This window comes from Gobius niger, assembly GCF_951799975.1.
Source record: "Gobius niger genome assembly, chromosome: 24".
In the NCBI taxonomy this organism is placed as follows: Eukaryota; Metazoa; Chordata; class Actinopteri; order Gobiiformes; family Gobiidae; genus Gobius; species Gobius niger.
The window spans coordinates 5,901,599-5,924,301 of record NC_136875.1 but is presented as its reverse complement, the minus strand read 5'-3'; the positions used below and the strand labels follow the sequence as shown (position 1 = coordinate 5,924,301).

General features: G+C 40.3%; 1 protein-coding gene across 1 annotated transcript in view; it reads right to left on the bottom strand.

Moving 5' to 3' along the window:
- Positions 1-19,653: 19,653 nt before the first annotated feature.
- The window catches only part of tgm2b (transglutaminase 2b), a 35,710-nt gene continuing 32,660 nt past the window's right edge, over positions 19,654-22,703 (bottom strand). Inside the window, exons 12-13 of the mRNA XM_079582176.1 lie at positions 22,457-22,593; positions 19,654-19,861 (exon numbers count right to left, since the gene is read on the bottom strand). Of these exons, the coding sequence (XP_079438302.1) occupies positions 19,711-19,861; positions 22,457-22,593 (288 nt within the window). The 3' untranslated portion in view covers positions 19,654-19,710. The remainder of the gene's footprint in view (positions 19,862-22,456; positions 22,594-22,703) is intronic.

Genomic DNA, 22,703 nt, shown 5'->3' with positions numbered 1-22,703 from the left:
ACTTAGAATTGAGCAGCATCTGCTTCGTGGTTGTATAAGCTACGCAGCGGCGGAGTGATCTGCTGGAAAATAGTCCCTCAAAATGCGATCATTCATGTGATGCAAGGTCAGTTATATTCCAAAAATGATTCTATCGACACAGACATTTATATGGTTAGTCTGGTGTTATAAGTGATTTGCCTCAGGTGCACTGTGGAGCGGGTCACACTGTTTTTAATGCAGGTTCGCTGATACCATAGAAATGCGCTAGCCTTGCATTAGCCCGTAAGTGAGCCCGTAGACTCACTTTTGCTTCTGCATGAATTAAATAAGAAAATATCTCCAGAAATCAACAACACTCTGGATAACTAGGAAATGAGGCCCTATGTCAAAAATCTTGAATCATCCCTTTAAACTCAAACAGGAAGAAAAGCTACTGCATAGTCTCAGAAGCTAATGGGGATCTAAATCAACAAACAAACATCGGAAATGGAAAAACCTAAAATATAAAAAGTAAATCAAATAAAAGAAGAGGGCAAAGGTCATATGGGGTGAGGATTACGAAACATAACACTTGCTTCACTTTGTTCTGTGTGTCTACTGTAATTCGATGCAAGTTTGTTGGCATCGCAAAAGAAAGGACCAAGTTCAAAGCTAATCTTTAAATGAGTAAACTGATACGCCTGTAAAGATTTATCTAGCCCAAGAATTAAGATTGTGGAGAAAGAGATTCCTTTCGTTTTGTCCATTTATCAGCTGTAACAAATTAAAAGACTATGATGTGGCCTCTCACACAAATGCAATGAATTATAACTGTGGAACGATTACTGCATCAAAGGTCTAATATATTCCAGTCAGTGAAACCAAAAGCATGTAGATGGAGGTGATAAGTAACTAAGAGGACACTTTAATTTATGAACAATAATAGGATATGTTCACACATGTTTGTCTATCAGGCTCAGTTCTCTTGGTTAATCAGGATCCATCATTGGTCTGGATCGTCTTCACAGGACACAGTAACCTGCAATAGCCAAATGAGTCAGCATGTCAGGGCTGAACTGATTGATTACTGAAATCCCCAGATCAGAAAAATACTATAAATTCAAATCAAATATTGGTTTTACTGATAACAACCGTCATGTAGATTTTTTTTTTTATGGTGATAAAGCCAATTATCCAAGCAGAATGAACCGCACATGACGAGTTGTCATATGGCGAAAACCAGTTTGAAAATGAACATAAAGGACTCTGGCATTTCCACCTGCTACAGTCAAGGCCTCATCAGTGCTAGTGCAGTTCCAGTACTTAAGGGGAGATACTACAGGCATTTTTTTTTCAGTTTTCAGGTTTTGGGCCAAATTGGTCTCTTAACATATAAGCTTTCACCCGGAAACAGAAAATATGCCTAATCTTCACAATAACATGTTTAAATATTGCGCTGATTCAATGTTCCCCCATAGACTTATATGGGACAATGCAATTTCAAGGGCCTTTTTCTCAAAACACATTTTTCTGTCATTGTGGCGACACTATGTCCACATCAGTCGGACCTGAAGACTTCAAATTTTCCAGCCTTGGACTGAACAATATTTGGAAGATTTTTTCAGAAGGATTTTTTATTATTTAATCCCTAAGCCCCATTTATTGAGTTTTGAATGTCAAAAAATAAGGCAAAAATATTTTTTTTCCACAAATTTTTACACTAAAAAACAGCTTATTTTAAAACTAAAAAAGAAATCCTAAATCCCCTCTGAGAAAGTCTTGGTAACTCATTCATCAATAAAATGAAACCATAAATTTGAATGTAGCTCTATCCATTATTCAGATTTCGTTGCCGAAAAGATGGGAAATTTGGGGCATTTTTAGGCATAAAACACCTTGTTCTTATATGAAAAGATGAAATGACAGAAAACTTGCAATGTATTTTTTTCTCACATTTATGCCAGTGATCTACAGCAACTGTTTCAAATTGATTCCCTATTCACCTGCAGTGTCTCGCCTTAAAGCTCAGTGACTGAACTCTTCGTTCATAGCTTTCAAGCAAGAAATATATAGATTTTTGCAACCTAACAATTAATCAATACATTGTCAAAATAATCATCATATAATTCCATAATTACCAATTATTGATAATTGTATAGATTATTCTCCATTATTCCAATTTAATCGTTTAAAAGTCTACCTGGAGACTCGCCTTATCTCCAGGGGACGTCTCGGACACATCTAATAATAATAATAACAATAATAATGGCTTACACTTATATTGTGCTTACAAGCCTGAATTAACAAGTTTCTCAAAGCGCTACACTGTATCACTATTTCTTTATGCTGTACTTGTTCTCCAACTAGTCTCCAACTAGTCTCCAGGCCAGTGATGTAGGCCCTTCAACGCATCTGAGCAAGCATCAGTTATTCAACACTTCATTAGCCCTCTAGACTGGTATTATAGTTACTACTACTATCAATGCTACTATGCACACATTAGGAACTGTATGTCTCTTAAAAATAAGCTTGAGTAAATGTTGAGTGATATTCTTCCTTGGCTTGATTCCTCCCATTAGAAAGGAGTGTCATCAGCTGTTTTCCTACAGGATATCCAGCTTTCTGCACCTCAAGCTAACACACTTGGCAGGCTGGGAGTCAACTTGTCAATCTTGATGAACAATTATGGAGCACAGAAGAAGCCAAATCTATAAATAAAACAACTCTGTCTCTTCAATCAAAGGGCGTCAAGCTGCAACAGATCTGCCCTGAATCCATGTTAACACTTGCACTTCCCATACGAGCGATCGCTGTTATTGTTTACTTACGCAATTTTCGCCGGATGTTTTGGTGAATGGTCGGCAACAGCTGATGCATCCAGGTCTCTAACTCAGTTTTATAAAATGATAGATCTGTTACGGCGCAAGAGGAGCAATGCCCTGTTTATGGACAGTTTTTGCTTATTATAGGATTTTAATCAAATGTTTATCAAATATGAAAATGTAAAATGCCTACCACGGCCAACGGATGTGACGACATCGCGATCGCTCGTATTTTGGCGATAATTACATGTAGTGTTTAGTCGGAGCAGGAACTGTTCCTGTGACTGAGGAGGGACTCGGGGGGTTTCAGAGACTGTCCCCATGAACTGTTTGGAGCGAAAATACCGGCAATATCCGTGACTTCTTTCTGATAAGAGTAGATAAAACAAAGTTTAATACTGAGCACATAGTGTTTAAGACAATTTCAAAATACAAACTCATTTTAAACACTAACATTTATGCACTCTATATTTTTTATTTACATTCTTATACATTCCTTCAGCTGTCCAGGAAGCATAACTACAGGTTTATAAGGTCTAACACTATACTCCAAAAACCAGGATTCCTTTATTACCCTACAATGATAAAGGTATCAAGTCCAATCGTGGGCATCAAACCTGTATACTGCACTTTCGATATGAAAAGCATCTCGGCACACCTTGAAGTAGGTGATTTAGGTGTAAAATTCATATGAAAACGAATCAACTTACTATTCCCGATAGATTAGATTCTTTATCATCAGTCAACACCATCACATTCAACATTCAACACAAAAGAGGTGCACAAAAGATAAACAAAGATAACTTTAAACAAGGTATGACAAAGAAATGAGTGAGGTTGACAATGGCGATACCTGATGATGAGACAAAACTCCTGTGTCTGTGTCCAGAGGGGAGGAGCTGGAAGACGTTATGGAGAGGGTGCTCGGTCCAAATAGATAAGTTGTGTTTCCACCAAAGAAAATGTCCATCTGTCTTAAATTCGAATACAAGTCAACGAAATGATACCGTTATGGTCGAAAACTATAGTCAAAAACAACGCCTGGGCGCAACAGGCGGCTGAATGGTGCAATAGCAGCATCTACCCAGCAGAGGGCGCACTGTGCGTGTGATTTCGCTCGAGGTGCAAGCTTTTTCTGTTCTTGTTTTGTTTTCGGCCACGTTAATTTACCATGTTGGAATTAGTTCCTTGTTCTTACTTGTAATGTCAAAAATAAATTCTCATTAGGTGAACTACACGCTAAAGCTACGCAAAAGTATTTTAACTCTGAAGACTCGCAGCACTGTAAATGCTGGACAAGCAAAAAACTATCCCTGAGTCGGGTTTTACATTTTTTCTAAAGAAAATCCGGTGTGTCTGCGTCTCTGGTCAGTTGGTCCCTGGTTACAATACTCTGTTACCATGAACGCAGCAATGTTTGAGCTCCTGCACATTTGAGAAATATTTTATGGAGTAGAGACAATCTGCGACTGATGGGTGACTTTTCCTCTTTTCTCTTCTGTCCACTCCAGTCCACGGTCGGCATTGCCAATGCCAACAGTCACGAGTTCTTTTTTATTCACTACTAAACTTGATGTGAAAAATGTGTTTCCATCTTCGAAAATGCGCATTAACACCTATCTGCAAACATCAAAAACCACCTCATGCCAGTGGATACATTTATATCTGAATTAAGCGCTTTAGTTTTGACATTTGGAGTTTCCATCACTCGCTACTTAAAGGGGCTGGAAGCAAGTTCACCATTTTATACTCACTACTGCCACCTCAGGCCACATGTGTAACTGCACCTTCTATATTAAGCTCGTGCATGACGGCAATTCGGGCCGAAGTGACACATTTTTGAGTGACCGTACAGGATTTTAGAGGCAGTTGTGGTGAACAGGTCTGAGCTCATTCTACACATTAGGACATGGCTGGAACATGTAGGGGGAGGAAAATACTTAATTTTAACATTTTTAAACTCCTTATAGTCCCTTTAAGCAAATCTTCAAAATGTGCATTAAAATCCAGTGATGGAAAAAAAGTTAGAGTGGGTTTAGAGTAAGATATAACATAGATTCCAAGTATTATCCATTTACCATCAATGTGCAAATAAGCAATGAGCAAAGGATACATTAATTTAGTTCAAGAGGATTAGAAACCTAAGAAAATATTAGCCTAGTGTGACCAGAATGAACCGACCCCCTCTATATTTTTTCAGTCTGGAACCCCGGCCCCCATTGCCGGCATCAGAAAAATGAAAACAAGCCTACAAATGGCGCACGAGAGAGAGAAAGAGCGTGTAAACAAACAAACAAGTCTCCAATCGGCGGTAAATGACCAAAAACACATCAAGAGTCCGTGAGTTTTGTGATATAAAATCCTGCACGAATATTAACGCAAAAACGCTAATAACGCGGCTTCGACAGCACTGATTGGTTTACTCTGCTTCCTGTTTGCTTGCGTATGCACCGCTGTGAGAAATGGAATTGACGCAGCGGTGGTTCACAAGAAAATACAGCAAAAAGAGACATTACATTCTTACCGTCCGCACAGGTGACATAGTGCATATCATTTAAATAAAGGTAAGTCTGCTATAGGTACCTGTTTAAACAATATCTTTATAAACATAATATTCACATGATACAAGGAAAAAACAGACTAAATTCTGAGAAGAGTGGACCGGACATCACAAAGATCAGTAACTGGGGTGATATGTGTGTTCACTGCCTCCTGCAGGATTTGAACAGTAACTGCAAACTATTTGAATCAAATTGAGCGAAGATTTGCCCTGATCACTCCGCATCTCATCTCTGCTACCCAGGCAGAGAGCTCTTTTCTAGACTCTGTTTCACACAGACACTGGACAGAGACAAAGGACCACCAGGGAAAAGATCTTCGATAACAAATTAAAGTGGGAGAAAAATACAGACCACATTGTGTGCTTTCAGGTGGACAAAACGATGTTGTCTGTCGGTACTACTGAGGCGCAAAAGAACTCCCTCAGAAAAATAAGTACAGTCGCAAGCAAAATCCTATCCTAATCGAGTTCTGGATGGAGATCAAGCATTATCAGACTCAAAATATCCTCTGTTGAGAGAGTTTGATACATTTTTCCTTTCTGTGACTGAGGGCTGCAGCGTTTGAGAGAAAGTCTCAGAGTGCTTTTTATCATCGTTTGTTTTCTGTGAGGCCTCATAAGACAGTGGTTTACAGGTGAAACTCGAAAAATTAGAATATCATACCAAAGTTAATTTGGTTCTGTACTACCACTTAAAGCAGTACTAAGTAACGTGTTTACCTTAATAAATCCTTTTCGTGATACAAGTGTTTATGGGATGATTGGAGGGTCTTTCATCTCCCCCGGTGTCTCTGGACAGAAAACCATGTTTGCAACTTGGCTGCCACCGGTCCGGATAAAGGAATACACACTAATGGAATCACGAAGAAGAAGCTAACATGCTAACGGGCAAAGCTAACTGCGGGCTAACGTCACTTTAAATAGTATTTACAGCCAAGTTTGAGTGAAAAGCGTAGTATTTACTCTCCAAGACAATTAATAAGTAAAAAAATTGTAACTTGCTACGACACCTGCAGTTGCGCTTATGGCCTCTAGGGGGAAGAGTTAGTACTGCTTTGAAATGTGAAACTAATATATGATATAGAGACATTGCATGCAAAATTACAAATGTCAAGTCCTTATTTGTTATAATTTCGATGATTTTGACTGATAGCTTTAAAATCTCAGAAGATAAGAATATTACATGAAATAAATATATATATATATATTTTAAACAGAGAAATGTCTGTCGGAAAACTTTCAGAGCCAGTGCAGATGAAGCCCATTGTCGTGGTGTTTAAAAGGCTTGGTCCACACGTAGCAGGGCATTTATAAATCTGCGTAAAATAAATCAGTGTAAAGTGTTCCTTCGGTTATTCATGTCCACACGCAAAGGCAAAACAGGAGAATTCCCAAATCTTCACTTTGGCTGGAGTTTTTAAAAGGAACCAACGGTTGACCTCAAAGAGAAGAGAGCGGCGAGCCCCCTTTGTGCAGGAGCATGTGGAGGCAGGGGCGGACTGGCCATATGTCCATTCTGGAAGAGCACAGACGGGCCACTGGCTCGAGGGCCACCGGTCCCGCCTCAACCGAGCTTTACCCAATTCTAAAAGCTAAAAAGAAAAGCATCAAAATAGCGAGAAAAAGAGGATGAAAAGTCAAAAAAAAAGGGGGAAAAACACAACAAAAAATGATAGAAAAAAAAGATTAAAAAAAAAAAAAAAAAATATGAGAAAAATGTGGCGATGTGACGAAAAGTTTCCGGCACTTTTGTGGGTCTTAGCTTTCAAATGAGGCGTTACATTGTTGATCTCCAGTCGAGAAGATTTTAAATTTGGGTAAAGCCCAGTATAAAAAAACATGAATCTAAAAGGAATTCCGTGGAGTATGGTGTACCACAAGGTTCAATTTTGGGACCATTATTATTTATCATTTATTTGAATGATTTTGCCTCTGTTTCTACGACCACCTTTCCCGTTCTTTTTGCTGATGATACCGATCAAAAAAATAATAATAAAAAGCCGAACTGGGGAAAATGCACTAGTTCATGTTAAGGCGGGGGTAAGAGGTTAAAATATGTATTTGTGGAAGTGTCACAATTCTGCTAATTTGGGCCAGGCTGGTCAGACTCCAGGGCTGTTTTTCAGTGCCAGTCCGCCCCTGTGTGGAGGTGTGGTTTGAGACGCAGCTGAATGAGCCGCTGTGGCCCTCCTATCGCGGCGCTCTCCTGTGTATTTCCGGAGGCTTCTTTCCGGTCGCCAGGCAGCATAAGGAATGAATGGAAGCTCGCCGCTCTCTTCTCTTCCGCCTCTGTAGGTGTGAGCACAGTGTGAAGGAAAGCAAAGAAACAAAATATATACGGAAACAGCGCTTTACAACGGCTGTTTTTATGAGATATTTCGCCGACAAGCGAGACAAACACAAAATCCAAAGTAATAAAAAGACACTTACTGTTTGGTGCTTTGTGGGATGCCTTTTTGGTGCTTGTTGTACGTGTTCTCTGCCCGAGTCCCAGCTGACGTGGAGAAACTCTTGGCCCCCGCTGTCGTTCCCGCTGCTTAGCTATCGGAGTTCTTCATGAGGAAGCGGCGCCAAATATCCGTGATCAATAAATCCACTTCATTTTGTCTCATTTGGACATTTCGCGAAGAGGAATATTTGTTTATCGGGTTAGTGGAGCTGCACTTCTGATTTGAACATCTTACCCATGTGCAGTTCCTCCGCAGCGCCCCTTTCGTTTTCCTCTGATTGAGAAAAACGAAAGGGGCGCTGCGGAGAAACAACGGGGCCTGAGGGGCGCACTGTCATTGTAAATCGGATTTTGATAGACTGATAGTTGTGTCAATCAGGTGTGCAGTCTGACCACACAAATCTGTGAGGCAGGCCCTAAGGCGGAGCAGTTTCACAGAGGTATTTAAGGCCTTTTTTGAGTAGGAAACTCAATTGTACATTATACAAATGAATTACAAATTAACCTCTTACCTAAACTGATCTTTTTCCTCGCATTGTTTTTCACCATCACTTTTCTGTCGTTGATTTTGTTGATCTTCTGTCACTTTCACGACACCCGGAGTTGGTCCACCACCGCCATGGTCCTCGAGTGCCACGGTAACAACGTCCCAAGCCCACTGAGTCACGTTCCCTCTGAAAACCACATTAGAAGTGGAATATAATGGTTTAGGTCTTTCAGTTTGTTGCAAATATACTGAAATATTGCATGTAATATTGCAGAAATGTGTGAAACAGGACCAGCTTGGTTCCTGAAGGTTATGAAAACTGCTTATCGTCCTGGTGATGTTGAGAATGCATTTGGACCACGCTAACAATTACAAAAATGTATGAACTCTGATTGATATTTTTCTTATTTAGAATTAATTGACGTTTACCTCTAATCTTCCACCTGAACTGAGCACATTTTCTTCAATTCAGCTTTACCCAAATCTAAAAGACTACAGTGTGTGTAAGGGTGGGAGATATTGACAAAAATATCTTGATATCGTCGATATTCAGACGATATTTCTGCAATCTTTCGAAGAAATGTGTGCAATCTGGCAAAGGTCCAGGTGGTCTTTTGACTTGCTGTATCTGACCTATTATTATATAGAATCACTAGTACATAAAGATCTGAGGCATTATTGATTTAAACATTAGGGCGGGGCGATATGAACATAAATTTATATCACGGTATGAAAAAGAAACATCAATATAGTTGGCGATATAATATAGATCAGACCCAGACGTACATGTAGGGAAATGATAATAGGGGTTATGCGCTAACGACTTCCGCATTCCATAAGTGTGTAAACCACTTCCGGTCACCGTGTTATCTAATAGGAGCAAGAACTTTATAAGAGCTGAAAACACTGTCACTTGTTTTGCACATTGGAAAACGGGTCAAAATAGCTCCACTACGTAGAGCTACACATTCTTAGCTGCTCAAACGAGAGATTCCGGGAGTAAAAGTTGCGTATTTATTGAATGCTAACGCTTGTGGAGCCGTAGCTATCATTAAGCTAGCTTTAGCCGCCTCACCCGAAGCACTTTATTTAAATTCACGTACTGCCCACGGACGTGTATTTGCATTGTCTGTGATCACAAACAATACACAAGAGCCAGTTTTAATAAAGTATATTCAACAGGAGACTTCGAACTGACGCGTTATTGATTTAACCGGACTGTTACGATGCTGTGGCTGTTCTTCTGTAGATACATTAAGCCTGTTCTGAAGCCTTTTCACACACACGCACGCACGCACGCACGCACGCACACACACACACACACACACCCCTGTGGATACGATTTTCACATGTTGTATGTATATTTCACTAAAGGCTAAGCTGAATTTATGAAACTAAACTGGTTTAAATGATGCAGCCTCCGCGGTGGAGCTGCCTGTGTGTCAGGAGCATCTCTCCCCATAAACTGACTACGAAAGGCACGGGCACACAGCCTCTAACCAGAGAGAAAAGATACGCGCATATGGGTCAGCCATGGGTGTAATTTGTCAGGTCATGGTCATGTGCATATCTTTTCACTGTGAAATCTTCCACAAAGGTTTTACTTTAGGATCGTAAGGAGGAGGGCGAGCAGCGCCTTTACGAAACACAACTGGTTTCGTATTGATCGGTCAAATATTTGCGGAGGTCTTCAAAATTTCGGATTGAACTGAGCAGCATCCGTGTAATGGGGTTTATTTACGTGCGCCTTTACCAGTTCAAGGGAAACACGCGATGTCTGGCACTTTATAGATCATGGCACAAGGTTAAGACGCAGAAGATTTCTTACCGGGCGGTCGCCATGAGCGCGGAGCTCTTTTACGCACCACGACATGTGAAGCTTCGCGTAGCAAGTCCCGAAGAGCAGCTCCAATCAGGTAAAAGACACCAGCCTCCCACTGTCCACACAGGCGTGTTAAAGTCCAGAGCACCTGCTCCTCCCGGTGCAGCTCGGTCTTTATGAGACTCGGACCTGCACCGACCGCACACTTCCAGATGCGCGTCTGTACAGCATTATCTTTGTCCAACATTTAGAACATTATTTAATCATTTAAACGCATTCATAACTATCATAAAAATATGAAGATTATTTTAACATTCAGAAACTTTAAGTTTTTTCTTTCAAATTTGAGAAACTTAACAAGTTTCAATGTCACGTCTGCAAAATTAAAGAATATGCTGCACATGACGCACACACAGCTGGAAGAATATATAGACTATCTTATAATCTTGTTGAACAGTTCAGCAGAGAGCGTTTATAACAAAATACAGGCTTTATTGTCCTCTTGTTTGGGAACAGGCATTACGCACAATAGTATAGTAAATTTAACTGGCCAGGCCCTACATGAAAGATGATTTCGGAAACGATATAATTGCCTAAATGTAACGTTGTAACGAACCCACGTCACCCCCAAAAGGGGCGGGCACAGTTCATGGCGGCGCCCACACAAACTTCCGGAATGAGGTGAAAAGGCCAGAGTAACGCCTCACCTAAAACACAATCAAATTCGGTCTTTTTCCTCGCTTTGTCGTCTCCTTTTTGACATCTTTTACTGACTCTTTTACTTTGTCACGTTTTTGTCGCTCTTTTGTTGCATTTTCATCCTTGTTTTCGTGTATTTTTTCCTTCTATTCTGACACTTTTCCCAAGAAGCTTTTAGACTTGAGTAATGCCGCACTGGAGAAAATGTGCTCGGTTCAAGTGGGGGTCAAGAGGTTAAAACCACTGACTGATAAGTTAGCATAACTCCATTCAAAGTCACAGGCTAGTTTTGGTTCAAATCATGCTAACATCCCCTTTAACGCAGCCCTTTAAGTCTCGTATTGTGTCTTGAATGTACGTCGGTGTAGACATCTGTTATATTGGTCCTTACTGCATACCATACTCATGTTACCTGGAGTATCCAGTAGAGGTCGCTGTGACGACAGCTAAATGGTTTAACTGAATGCAGTCTGTTAGCACTCATTTTAGATGCTGCAAATAAATGGCTTGGCATACACCATGGACTGGTTATTATAAACGAATCTACATGGTGTCAGAAGAGGGATTCACCGCAAAGTCTGCACAGTCCATGAAGACAGTTGGAGCAGCCGGCAAAAAGAAAAAAAACACATTTTTCACCACCGCGAAAAATCAATAATGGCGGATGGATTCCGGCGTCCAGATCCTCTCGTCTTCGACGGCAATGTCGCTGAAAGCTGGCGTAAGTTCGAGCAAGAATATGACATTTTCATAGCCGCAGCCCATAGTGACAAAAATGCCAGAACTAAGGCCTATATTCTCCTCAATCTGGCGGGACCGGAGGCCATAGAAAGAGAGCGATCATTCACGTATGCCCCAGCAGTAATGAACGCAGATGGCGTTATCGTAACAGCCGCAGAGTCAAGAGAGGACCCCGCGTGTTTGAAGAAGAAGTTCAAGGAGGTTTGCATTCCTGAAACCAATGTTATAATGGAGAGACACAACTTCAACATAAGACAGCAGAAATCAGGAGAAACGACAGAAGCATATGTGAGCATATTAAGAAACATGGCAAAATCTTGCAACTTTGGAGCATTACAAGACGAGCTAATCAGAGACAGATTAGTGTGCGGTATCAGCAGTGACAGCGTCAGACGCTCCCTTCTCAAAGAGACTGAATTGACACTTGCCAAAGCAGTGCGCATTTGTCAAATAAACGAGCTCACCGACCAGCACAGCAAAGCCCTCTCTACTCCGAAGCACATGACTTATGCTAGTGTGGACACTGTAAAACTAAAACACAGCCACACATTTAAAAATACCAACAAATACAAGAAAAAACAAGAAAAGGTCTACACAAGCATCTCGAGCTGTAAGAATTGTGGTGGTTCACATCCAGCCAAACGTGAGCAATGCCCTGCATTTGGACAACAATGTCACATTTGCAAGAAGTACAACCACTTCAAAAATCAGTGCAGGTCTGCAAGGCCATATCAAAGAGGCAGGCAGGTGGATCAAATCTCACCAGATTCTTCTGATAGCGCAGAGACTTTTACCATTGAACATTTGACACTCGAGGGTGAAGACGGCCACAAAAAAGAAGGCTACTGTTCAGTAACAGTTGGACATAAGGCTCTCAAACTAAAAGTTGATACAGGAGCAAAATGTAACGTGATTTCCCTGGACACCTGCAAAGAAATTTGCCCCAAAGAGAAGTTGCAAACCTCAAACAAGCAAACAAATCTCATTGCTTTTGGAGGAACAAAGATCAAGTCTGCAGGCACAATCGTTCTTAAATGCAAACTAGCTGAGCAGTCCTATGACCTACTTTTTCAAGTCGTGAAGCAAAATGTTCAGTCCATTGTGGGACTAAAGGACAGTGCAAAGATGAAACTGGTTAGCTTCAGCAAGGAAGTTTTCCACATTGACACAGCTCAGACAGCAAGCTTTGAACAACAGGTATTTGAGGACTACAAGGACTTATTTAAAGATGAGCTTGGTGATTTGCCGGTTACCTACTCGATGAAGCTTGCACCCAATGCAACACCAGTTGTCAACTCTCCACGGCGCATTCCTGTGCCAATGCAACAAAAAGTGGAAAAAGAACTACACAGAATGCAGCAACTTGGAGTAATCGAACCAGTGGACGAGCCAACTGAATGGGTTTCGAACATGGTTGCCACACACAAAAAGGAGGTAGACGATGTACGTCTTTGTATTGATCCAAGGGATTTAAACAAGTCACTTATGAGACCCCACCATCCTATGCGCACGGTGGAGGAAGTGGCAGCACATATGCCAGAGGCCACTGTCTTTTCTGTCCTGGACGCAAAAAGCTCCTTTTGGCAGATTAAACTGGATCAAGCTTCGTCTCTTCTCACCACATTTGCAACTCCTTTCGGCAGGTTCAAATTCCTGAGGATGCCATTCGGCATTAATACAGCCTCCGAGGTGTTTCAAAAGGCCATGGAGCAGATTTTCACAGGATATCCATGTGCAGTGATCGTAGATGATGATTTTGATCGGAGGAAAAGGAGTTGAAGAACATGACCGCAACCTCAAAACAGTGTTGGAGCGTGCCAGACAAGTAAAGCTCAGATTAAACCCCAAAAAGTGCAAATTCAGGCTCAAAGAGGTGAGCTATGTCGGTCACATCTTCACCGATAAAGGACTCAAAGCAGATTCGGTTAAAATTGCTGCAATAACCGACATGCCTTCACCTGAAGATAAGGCTTCCCTACAGCGCTTCCTAGGCATGATCAACTACCTAGGGAAGTTCATTCCGAACTTGAGTGAACTGTCAGCGCCACTACGTCAACTGCTTCACAAGGATGTGGTGTGGAGCTGGACCCAGCACCAACAGGATGCGTTCATCAAACTCAAAACATGCATCTCCAGCCCACCAGTGCTTCAGTATTACAACGTGAAAAGGGCAGTAACCCTCACCTGCGACGCTTCTCAGTATGGCCTTGGAGCTGCTTGTCTCCAAGACGACAAACCTGTTGCATACGCATCTCGGACTCTTACTGAAACAGAGAGAAAATACGCGCAGATCGAGAAGGAGTTACTCGCAGTTGTTTTTGCGTGTTACAAATTCTATGACTACATCTATGGAAAGCCAGTGGTAATTGAAACCGACCACCAGCCCTTGGTCACCATTCAGAATAAGCCCTTTCACACAGTCCCTGCCCGTCTACAAAGAATGATGCTGAGACTACAGAAGTTCAACCTGACTCTGGTTTACAAAAAAGGAAAACATCTCTACATTGCGGACACACTCTCTCGCACACCAAAGCTGGATACTCTCCCTCAGCAAGAGGAGCAGCGTGACTTTGAGGTAATGTCACTTCAGCTCATTTCACCACGACGTATACAAGAGCTTGCACAACACACCAAAGCAGATACAACTCTACAAGTACTCACCCGCTACATCCAGCAGGGGTGGCCCACACGAGTGAGCAGTGTTCCGGAGGTGATCAAACCATTTTTCAGTTTTCGAGATGAACTGACTGTTGACAACAATGTTGTTATGAAAAATAACAGAGCAGTTGTTCCTGCATCACTATACGACGTGTATTTGCTGGAGCTACACAAAGGACATCCAGGCGTGGAGTCTACCAAAAGGAGAGCAAGAGACACTGTATATTGGCTCACAATAAACACGGACATTGAGGACAAGGTCAAATCATGCAGCGTTTGCAACAGCCTAAAGCCTCACCAGCAAAAACAACCACTGAAACTTCATTCCATTCCAGATCTCCCGTGGTCTTCCACAGCCACAGACATATTTGAATGGAGCAATAACCACTACCTGGTGCTTGTTGATTCTTATTCCGGATGGTTTGAACTGGACAAACTAGAAAATCTAACATCAGCCTGCACAATCAAGAAGCTCAAACGTCACTTCTCAGTGCATGGAATACCACAAAAACTCTACTCTGACAACGGCACTCAGTTCACGAGTCAAACATTCCGTGACTTCGTTAGGTCATGGGAGTTTGAACATGTCACGAGCAGCCCTGAGTTTCCTCAGTCAAACGGACTCAGTGAGCGAGCTGTTCGAAGTGCCAAAAGACTTCTCGAAACAACAAAAAGAGATGGAACGGATCTATACCTAAACCTACTTCTACTGCGGAACACACCTCGAGACAACATCCTCGGTTCACCAGCCCAGAGACTGTTGTCGAGGCGAACAAGGTCAACTCTCCCTGTGTGCAAGAAGTTACTCAAACCAACAGCCAAGGCGACAAATGCTGTCAAAGCCCAGCTCACAAAAAAGCGCAGAGCTCAAAAACAGCATTTTGACAAGTCAAGTAAACCACTCACTTTGTTAACATCAAACCAAGTAGTGAGATTACAAACACAAAAAGGACACGACAAAATAGGAGTTGTACGTCAAATTTGCAAAGAACCTCGTTCTTACATCGTGGAGTCCGATGGAAAACAATACAGACGTAATAGACAACACCTCCTGCCTGTGAACGAACAACTACCCGATCAGGTCATTACGCAGTCAAATGAAATGGACATGTTTCAGCACATGGACCGTTCAGAGACTGAAAACCCGGCAAACGACACACGTGAAATGACTGACAATGCAAACCCAATACAAGACAAAAACCAGCGTGAACAAGAAACCAACAAAAGAGTGACCACTAATAAAAAGGACATACCAGTTGCTAGCCCTGTACAAAGTAACGATAACTTGTACCGAACCAAAAGTGGCAGAGTTTCCAGACCAAATCCTAAATACGTAGATTAAAGTGATTGTACACAGAGTATTGTAATGTGAAAACTTTTCTGTTATGTTTAAGGTTGAAAAGTTGCATTTGAAATATTGCAATGTCTTTAAGTTGTGATAACTGTTAACTGAGAGAAAAAAAATTATAATAATAACTTAAAAGGAGGGATGTAGACATCTGTTATATTGGTCCTTACTGCATACCATACTCATGTTACCTGGAGTATCCAGTAGAGGTCGCTGTGACGACAGCTAAATGGTTTAACTGAATGCAGTCTGTTAGCACTCATTTTAGATGCTGCAAATAAATGGCTTGGCATACACCATGGACTGGTTATTATAAACGAATCTACAGTCGGCAAAATAACAACTTTGAAAACACTTTGAGAGTTTAAAAGCCGAAAATTACCTGCTCCGTTTGACACGACGAGCTCCATCTTCAATTGAACCGGATCACAAGCACTGATATCCCTCCGCCTCATTAGCTCAATGTGACCGCACTACCTCATAGTTATTTAGTGTCATCCGCAGCATCAGAAAGAAGAGCCTACACATTTATGCTTTTAAGTCTTTTATTATATCATTTATTTATCGTTTGTGTACCGTTTTATTGCTTTTCATTCGTTTCATTAGATGTTTCTGAAAATTGGTTCTTTTGGAGACGTGTTTATAGAACTAACTGCACTACTTTTTCACACCACAAGAGGGAGGCACAAATTGTTCTGTGCTTGAAACTTGCTAATACACTGTCCTCTCCCGCTACGGAAACACTTTATATTCAGGGGCGGACTGGCCATATGTCCATTCTGGGAGAGCACAGAAGGGCCACTGGCTCTAGGGCCACCGGTCCCGCCTCAACCGAGCTTTACCCAAATCTAAAAGCTAAAAAGAAAAGCATCACAAAAACGAGAAAAAGAGAAAAACACGGACAAAAAAACAACAACAAAAATGATAGAAAAGCGAATGAAAAACTCAACAAAAATGTGACAAAAAATGTGACAAAAATGTGACAAAAATGCAACAAAAATGTGACAAAAAATGTGACAAAAATGCAACAAAAATGTGACAAAAATGCAACAAAAATGTGACAAAAAATGTGACAAAAATGTGACAAAAAATGTGACAAAAATGCAACAAAAATGTAACAAAAACTCAACAAAAATGTGACAAAAAAATGTGACAAAAATGTGACAAAAATGTGACAAAAACTCAACAAAAATGTGACAAAAAATGTGACAAAAATGCAACAAAAATGTGACAAAAAATGTGACAAAAATGTGACAAAAATGCAACAAAAATGTAACAAAAACTCAACAAAAATGTGACAAAAAAATGTGACAAAAATGCAACAAAAATGTGACAAAAAATGTGACAAAAATGCAACAAAAATGTGAACAAAACTCAACAAAAATGTGACAAAAACTCAACAAAAAAGTGACAAAAACTCAACAAAAATGTGACAAAAATGTGACAAAAATGTGACAAAAATGCAACAAAAATGTGACAAAAACTCAACAAAAATGTAACAAAAACTCAATAAAAAAGTGACAAAAACTCAACAAAAATGTGACAAAAACTCAACAAAAATGTGACAAAAAATGTGACAAAAAATGCAACAAAAATGTGACAAAAATGCAACAAAAATGTGACAAAAAATGTGACAAAAAATGCAACAAAAATGTGACAAATCTCAACAAAAATGTGACAAAAACTCAACAAAAATGTGACAAAAAATGTGACAAAAATGCAACAAAAATGTAACAAAAACTCAACAAAAATGTGACAAAAATGTAACAAAAACTCAACAAAAATGTGACAAAAACTCAATAAAAATGTAACAAAAACTCAACAAAAATGTGACAAAAACTCAATAAAAATGTAACAAAAACTCAACAAAAATGTCTGGTCAGAGTCCAGGGCTGTTTTTCAGTCCCAGTCCGCCCCTGTCTATATTTTGATATATTTCAATTCATTTTACTTTATGTGAGTCAAATAAACGGACAAAGCGACGATTTTCTGTGTTATTTAATATAATATAAATGTGCAGAGTATACATTCATAACAATGACAGTGCAAAAATGCATTCACATTTCTGTATTTTAATCAGACTCATACAAACAGTCTGACAAAATGTTGAACTGTCACATTTTCTAAGCGATAAAAATAACACCAAATGCTCTCAATGCAACCAAATCAGTCAGCAGTTCTCAGCTGGTGGCTCAGGGACCAAACATGCATAGCTCTTGTTTACAGTCACACAACAAGGTAATATATGCACAATTGAATGACATGTTATTTATTGTAAAAAAAAAAGTTTTCTAAAAGCGTGCGTCTTTACTGTGAGGACTCGACACACGCCCACATTTCAATCACCCTTTGTTCTCACTGAACAGCTTTACTACGGCAATACGTGCAAGGACCAGCTGCCTCCAACATGCTATTGATTTAGTTACTCTTTCAGTGTTAGTCAGTTCAGGTGGTGACGAGGGATGTACTGATCCGATATTCAGTATCAGTCAGGCTTTTTTAGAGTATCGGATTGGATCGGATTTGATGACTGGACGGGTCCGATACAAGACGGCCGTGAATCGACTGGAGCCGCTGCAGATCCAGGACCACAGATTCACGGCCTTCATGCTATCGCTAAACTAGGATACTGATTTGATTTATTTGATTTGATTTGATTTATGTTCATTATTGTGTCTTGCACAAACGTAAGTGCCCACGAGACACATTTCAAAACAGAATTGAGATCAGGGTTAATTTTGTCGAAAGTGATATTTTTGACGACTACAATTGGACTAAAACTAAATTAAACGTTTTTTATGAGACTAAAACTGTGACTAAAATGTCCAGATGTTTTAGTCGACTAAAATAAGACTAAATAAAAATGAAAGGGAGAGACTAAAATCATCCAAACTTCTATTGAGCGTCTGAAAGAGCCTCAGATCATGTAAATTCTCTGCCAAAGGATCAGCTCTGAGCTTTGTTCATGAGGAGCGACTCCATGAAGCAGAGGAACAAGATTAAATATGATTATCATGAATATTATCAATGCAAAGTCGACTAAATTTGTCTTAAATTTAGTCGACTAAATTGACATAAAATTTTAGTCGACTAAAACTAGACTAAACTAGACATTACATTTTAGTCAAAAGACTGAGACTAAAACTAAATTAAAATATGTTGTCAAAATTAACAGTGATTCAGATGTCTGCAAAAACTGTACAATCAATCATAACAGAACAACATCCACATCACAGAGGAGGATATAAATGAATTTGCCGACTAACACCTGCTTCTGAAAAACGTTCTAATTTAAAATTCAAAGGTAAAGCCAAAAAAAAAAAAGGTAAAACTACTGTAATATCCATAGGCAATAATATATAATGATATATATATTATACAAAAATATGATAATACAAAAAGACTGTATCGGATCGGTATCGGTACAGTATCGGCCAGACGAAGTGTCAAAAATATTGGATCGGGAGCTCAAAAAGGCGGATCGGTGCGTCCCTAGTTGTGACGTAGCAGGAAATGCCTGGAAAGTTCCACAATATGGCTTATATACAAAAAAATCACATGAGAATTAAAAAAAAACCCGTCCCCCTTTATTTGAGACGACTTGTCATTCGAGATTCCCTTCAGTCACATTCTCCCGTACGCAAAGAAACCACATACCAGCTGAGAACTACTGAATGAAACAGAATACACTGCAGTTCTACAAAAACTACTGAAAGCCCTAAATATATACAGTATATATATATTTTTAACTGATATTAATGTAATACATTGTACTTTTAAAAGCACCACTCTGTCTTTGTACTGGAGTAATTATGTTTTGAAGTGACAAAAGCATTAGTCGAGCATGATTTTGGACGCTCTCCTGCTTCATTAACAACTAACAAGAGTTTATGTGTTGAATAAAAAAAAGAAATAATAATCTAAATTGACATATTGTTTGAAATAATACTCTTCCAGTTAACTTTATAAAACAGACACGGTTAAGCAAAGAAAAAAAAAGAAAAAGATTCTTAAGTCTTAATCCAAGAAAAATGTGTTTTTACTCAAACTGTATTCTAGTCAATCCACTTTTTATGATAAATTTGTGTGATTCCTGTTGATTCCGGCGCGATTTTTGGCTTCTCCGTCCGTCAAATTCTTGCACTCATCCACACATGGCGGATCTACTTCCCGATGATGACGTTCCGGTAGCCCTTGACGTGGCACAGTCGGTTGCTATCGAAGTCGACCACCAGTTTCCTGAGCCCCGATCGCGTCGGGGTGAAGTAGATCTTGGCTTTGGCTTCCTGACCCGGCTCCACCGACTGTCCCAGACTGAAACGCAAATGTTTAAACGGGGGTTAAGGACACGGAGCTTTGAAAGAACGAATAAAAGCGACGGACGGAGATAAAGTGGGCTGCGGCAGCTGCGTGTTCTGTCTATGTAAGGATAAAGCTTCATCAGTATTTATACTTGTGAAGACGTTTGCCAGAAGTAAAATATACACAAAGCAGAGTTCTTCACTAAGTGACCTGGCAGCTGAAAGAAGATAGTGCTGAGCTTTGGAGATGCACTGTTTACAAAGCAGCCTAATGTTCATTTATTATATATTGTAGGACCAGACAAATGTGTCCTTAATAAACCATATCTAACTTAGGAACAAACCAGATCCATCACAGGTCTTAACCAGGCCTAAACCTGGACTTAAAAGGCGAGACACTGCAGGCGAATAGGGAAAAAATTAAAATTTACAGGTATCAATGTGAAACTGTTGCTGTAGATTAACTGGCATAAATGTGAGAAAAAAATACATGGCAAGTTTTCTGTCATTTCATCTTTTCATATAAGAACAAGGTGTTTTATGCCTAAAAATGCCCCAAATTTCCCATCTTTTCGGCGACGAAATCTGAATAATGGATAGAGCTACATTCAAATTTATGGTTTCATTTTATTGATGAATGAGTTGCCAACACTTTCTCAGAGGGGATTTTGGATTTCTTGTTTAGTTTAAAAAAAAGCTGTTTTTAAGTGGAAAAATTTGTTAAAATTTAATTTTCGCCTTATTTTTTGACATTTAAAACTCAATAAATGGGGCTTAAGGGATTAAATAATAAAAAATCCCTCTGAAAAAATCTTCCAAATATTGTTCAGTCCAAGGCTGGGAAATGTGAAGTCTTTAGGTCCGACTGACGTGGACATAGTGTCGCCACAATGACAGAAAAATGTGTTTTGAGAAAAAGGCCCTTGAAATTGCATTCTCCCATGTAAGTCTATGGTCAAACATTGAATCAGCGCAATATTTAAACATGTTATTGTGAAGATTAGGCATATTTTCTGTTTCCGGGTGAAAGCTTATATGTTCAGAGACCAATTTGGCCCAAAACCTGAAAACTGAAAAAATATAGTTTTGCTTGTAGTGTCTCCCCTTAACCAGGAATAAACTGGGAGTAAACCAAATCTAAACCAGGACTACAGGAAACCAAACCTAGCACAGGTCACAGTTACTAAAAATTGAGACACCTTAAAATGAAGGCCAGGCTGATCACACACCGTTATTAACTGTATTTTATATGTTGTTCTAACTTTGAATTTGATGTAAAGAAATTTGGTGAAACCTTTGTTGTCATAAAATGTGTTACATTAAACTATTTGACTTGGCTGTTACTGCTCCATATGCTTAAATATTATACTGTTAATATTTGGAATAAAATGTGATTCAAATCATGAATCATTATGTATTTACTGGCTAGATGTATGTATGTTCCCTTACTATTAATGAGGAATTAAGTGATATATACAGTATATGGGACAAGACCCTGTGGAAGGCCCAGGGCACGCTGGTGAACAGCTGGAGGAGGTGTGTGTGGATCGGGAAGTCTGGGCATTTCTGCTGAGACTGCTGCCCCCGCGACCCGGCCCGGATAAAGCGGAAGAAAATGGATGGATGGATGGATGGATGGATGGATGGATGGATGGATGGTAAGTGATAAATAATGTGAATTGGCATAAAGGGAACTTCAATTTCTTGGTTCTTGTTTTTTCAACAGTAAAACTCCTCATCCTGTATGTACGGGCCTTGGTCCGAGTGGGAAGTGCAAAAGTTCATCCTTTTCATTCGTCTCCTCTCAAACGCGGATGATTTCCATAAGTAAGGGACATGTGTAGCATGTCTGCAAGGCATTTTAAGACACTGTGGACAGTGTGGGCACTTAGACATCGTGGACAGTGTGGGTACTTAGACATCGTGGACAGTGTGGGTACTTAGACATCGTGGATAGTGTGGGTACTTAGAAATCGTGGACAGTGTGGGTACTTAGAAATCGTGGACAGTGTGGGTACTTAGAAATCGTGGACAGTGTGGGTACTTAGAAATTGTGGACAGTGTGGGCACTTAGAAATCGTGGATAGTGTGGGCACTTAGACATCGTGGACAGTGTGGGTACTTAGACATCGTGGACAGTGTGGGTACTTAGAAATCGTGGACAGTGTGGGTACTTAGACATCGTGGACAGTGTGGGTACTTAGACATCGTGGATAGTGTGGGTTCTTAGACATCGTGGATAGTGTGGGTTCTTAGACATCGTGGATAGTGTGGGTACTTAGACATCGTGGACAGTGTGGGTACTTAGACATCGTGGACAGTGTGGGTACTTAGAAATCGTGGATAGTGTGGGTACTTAGACATCGTGGACAGTGTGGGTACTTAGAAATCGTGGATAGTGTGGGTACTTAGACATCGTGGACAGTGTGGGTACTTAGACATAGTGGACAGTGTGGGCACTTAGACATCGTGGATAGTGTGGGTACTTAGAAATCGTGGATAGTGTGGGTACTTAGACATAGAGGACAGTGTGGGTACTTAGAAATCGTGGACAGTGTGGGTACTTAGTAATCGTAGATAGTGTGGGCACTTAGACATGGACAGTCACCTCTCAGAGATCACGGTGCCCCCGGTGAGGTTGGCGCCCTCGATGCTGAAGCAGCAGTTGTTCAGAGGCTCAGGCAGCGGGTTCTTTAGGCTGATCTCCGCGGCCAGTCGGCGCTTCTCCTTCGGCTCACCCAAAATCTAAACAATACACAGAAAATGCTCTCTCTGTTACAAATATAAGCACTGCAAAGAAGCTGAGACTGAAGATGTGATGGCGCCATTTCTGCCTCTGCTAAAGATCCACACAT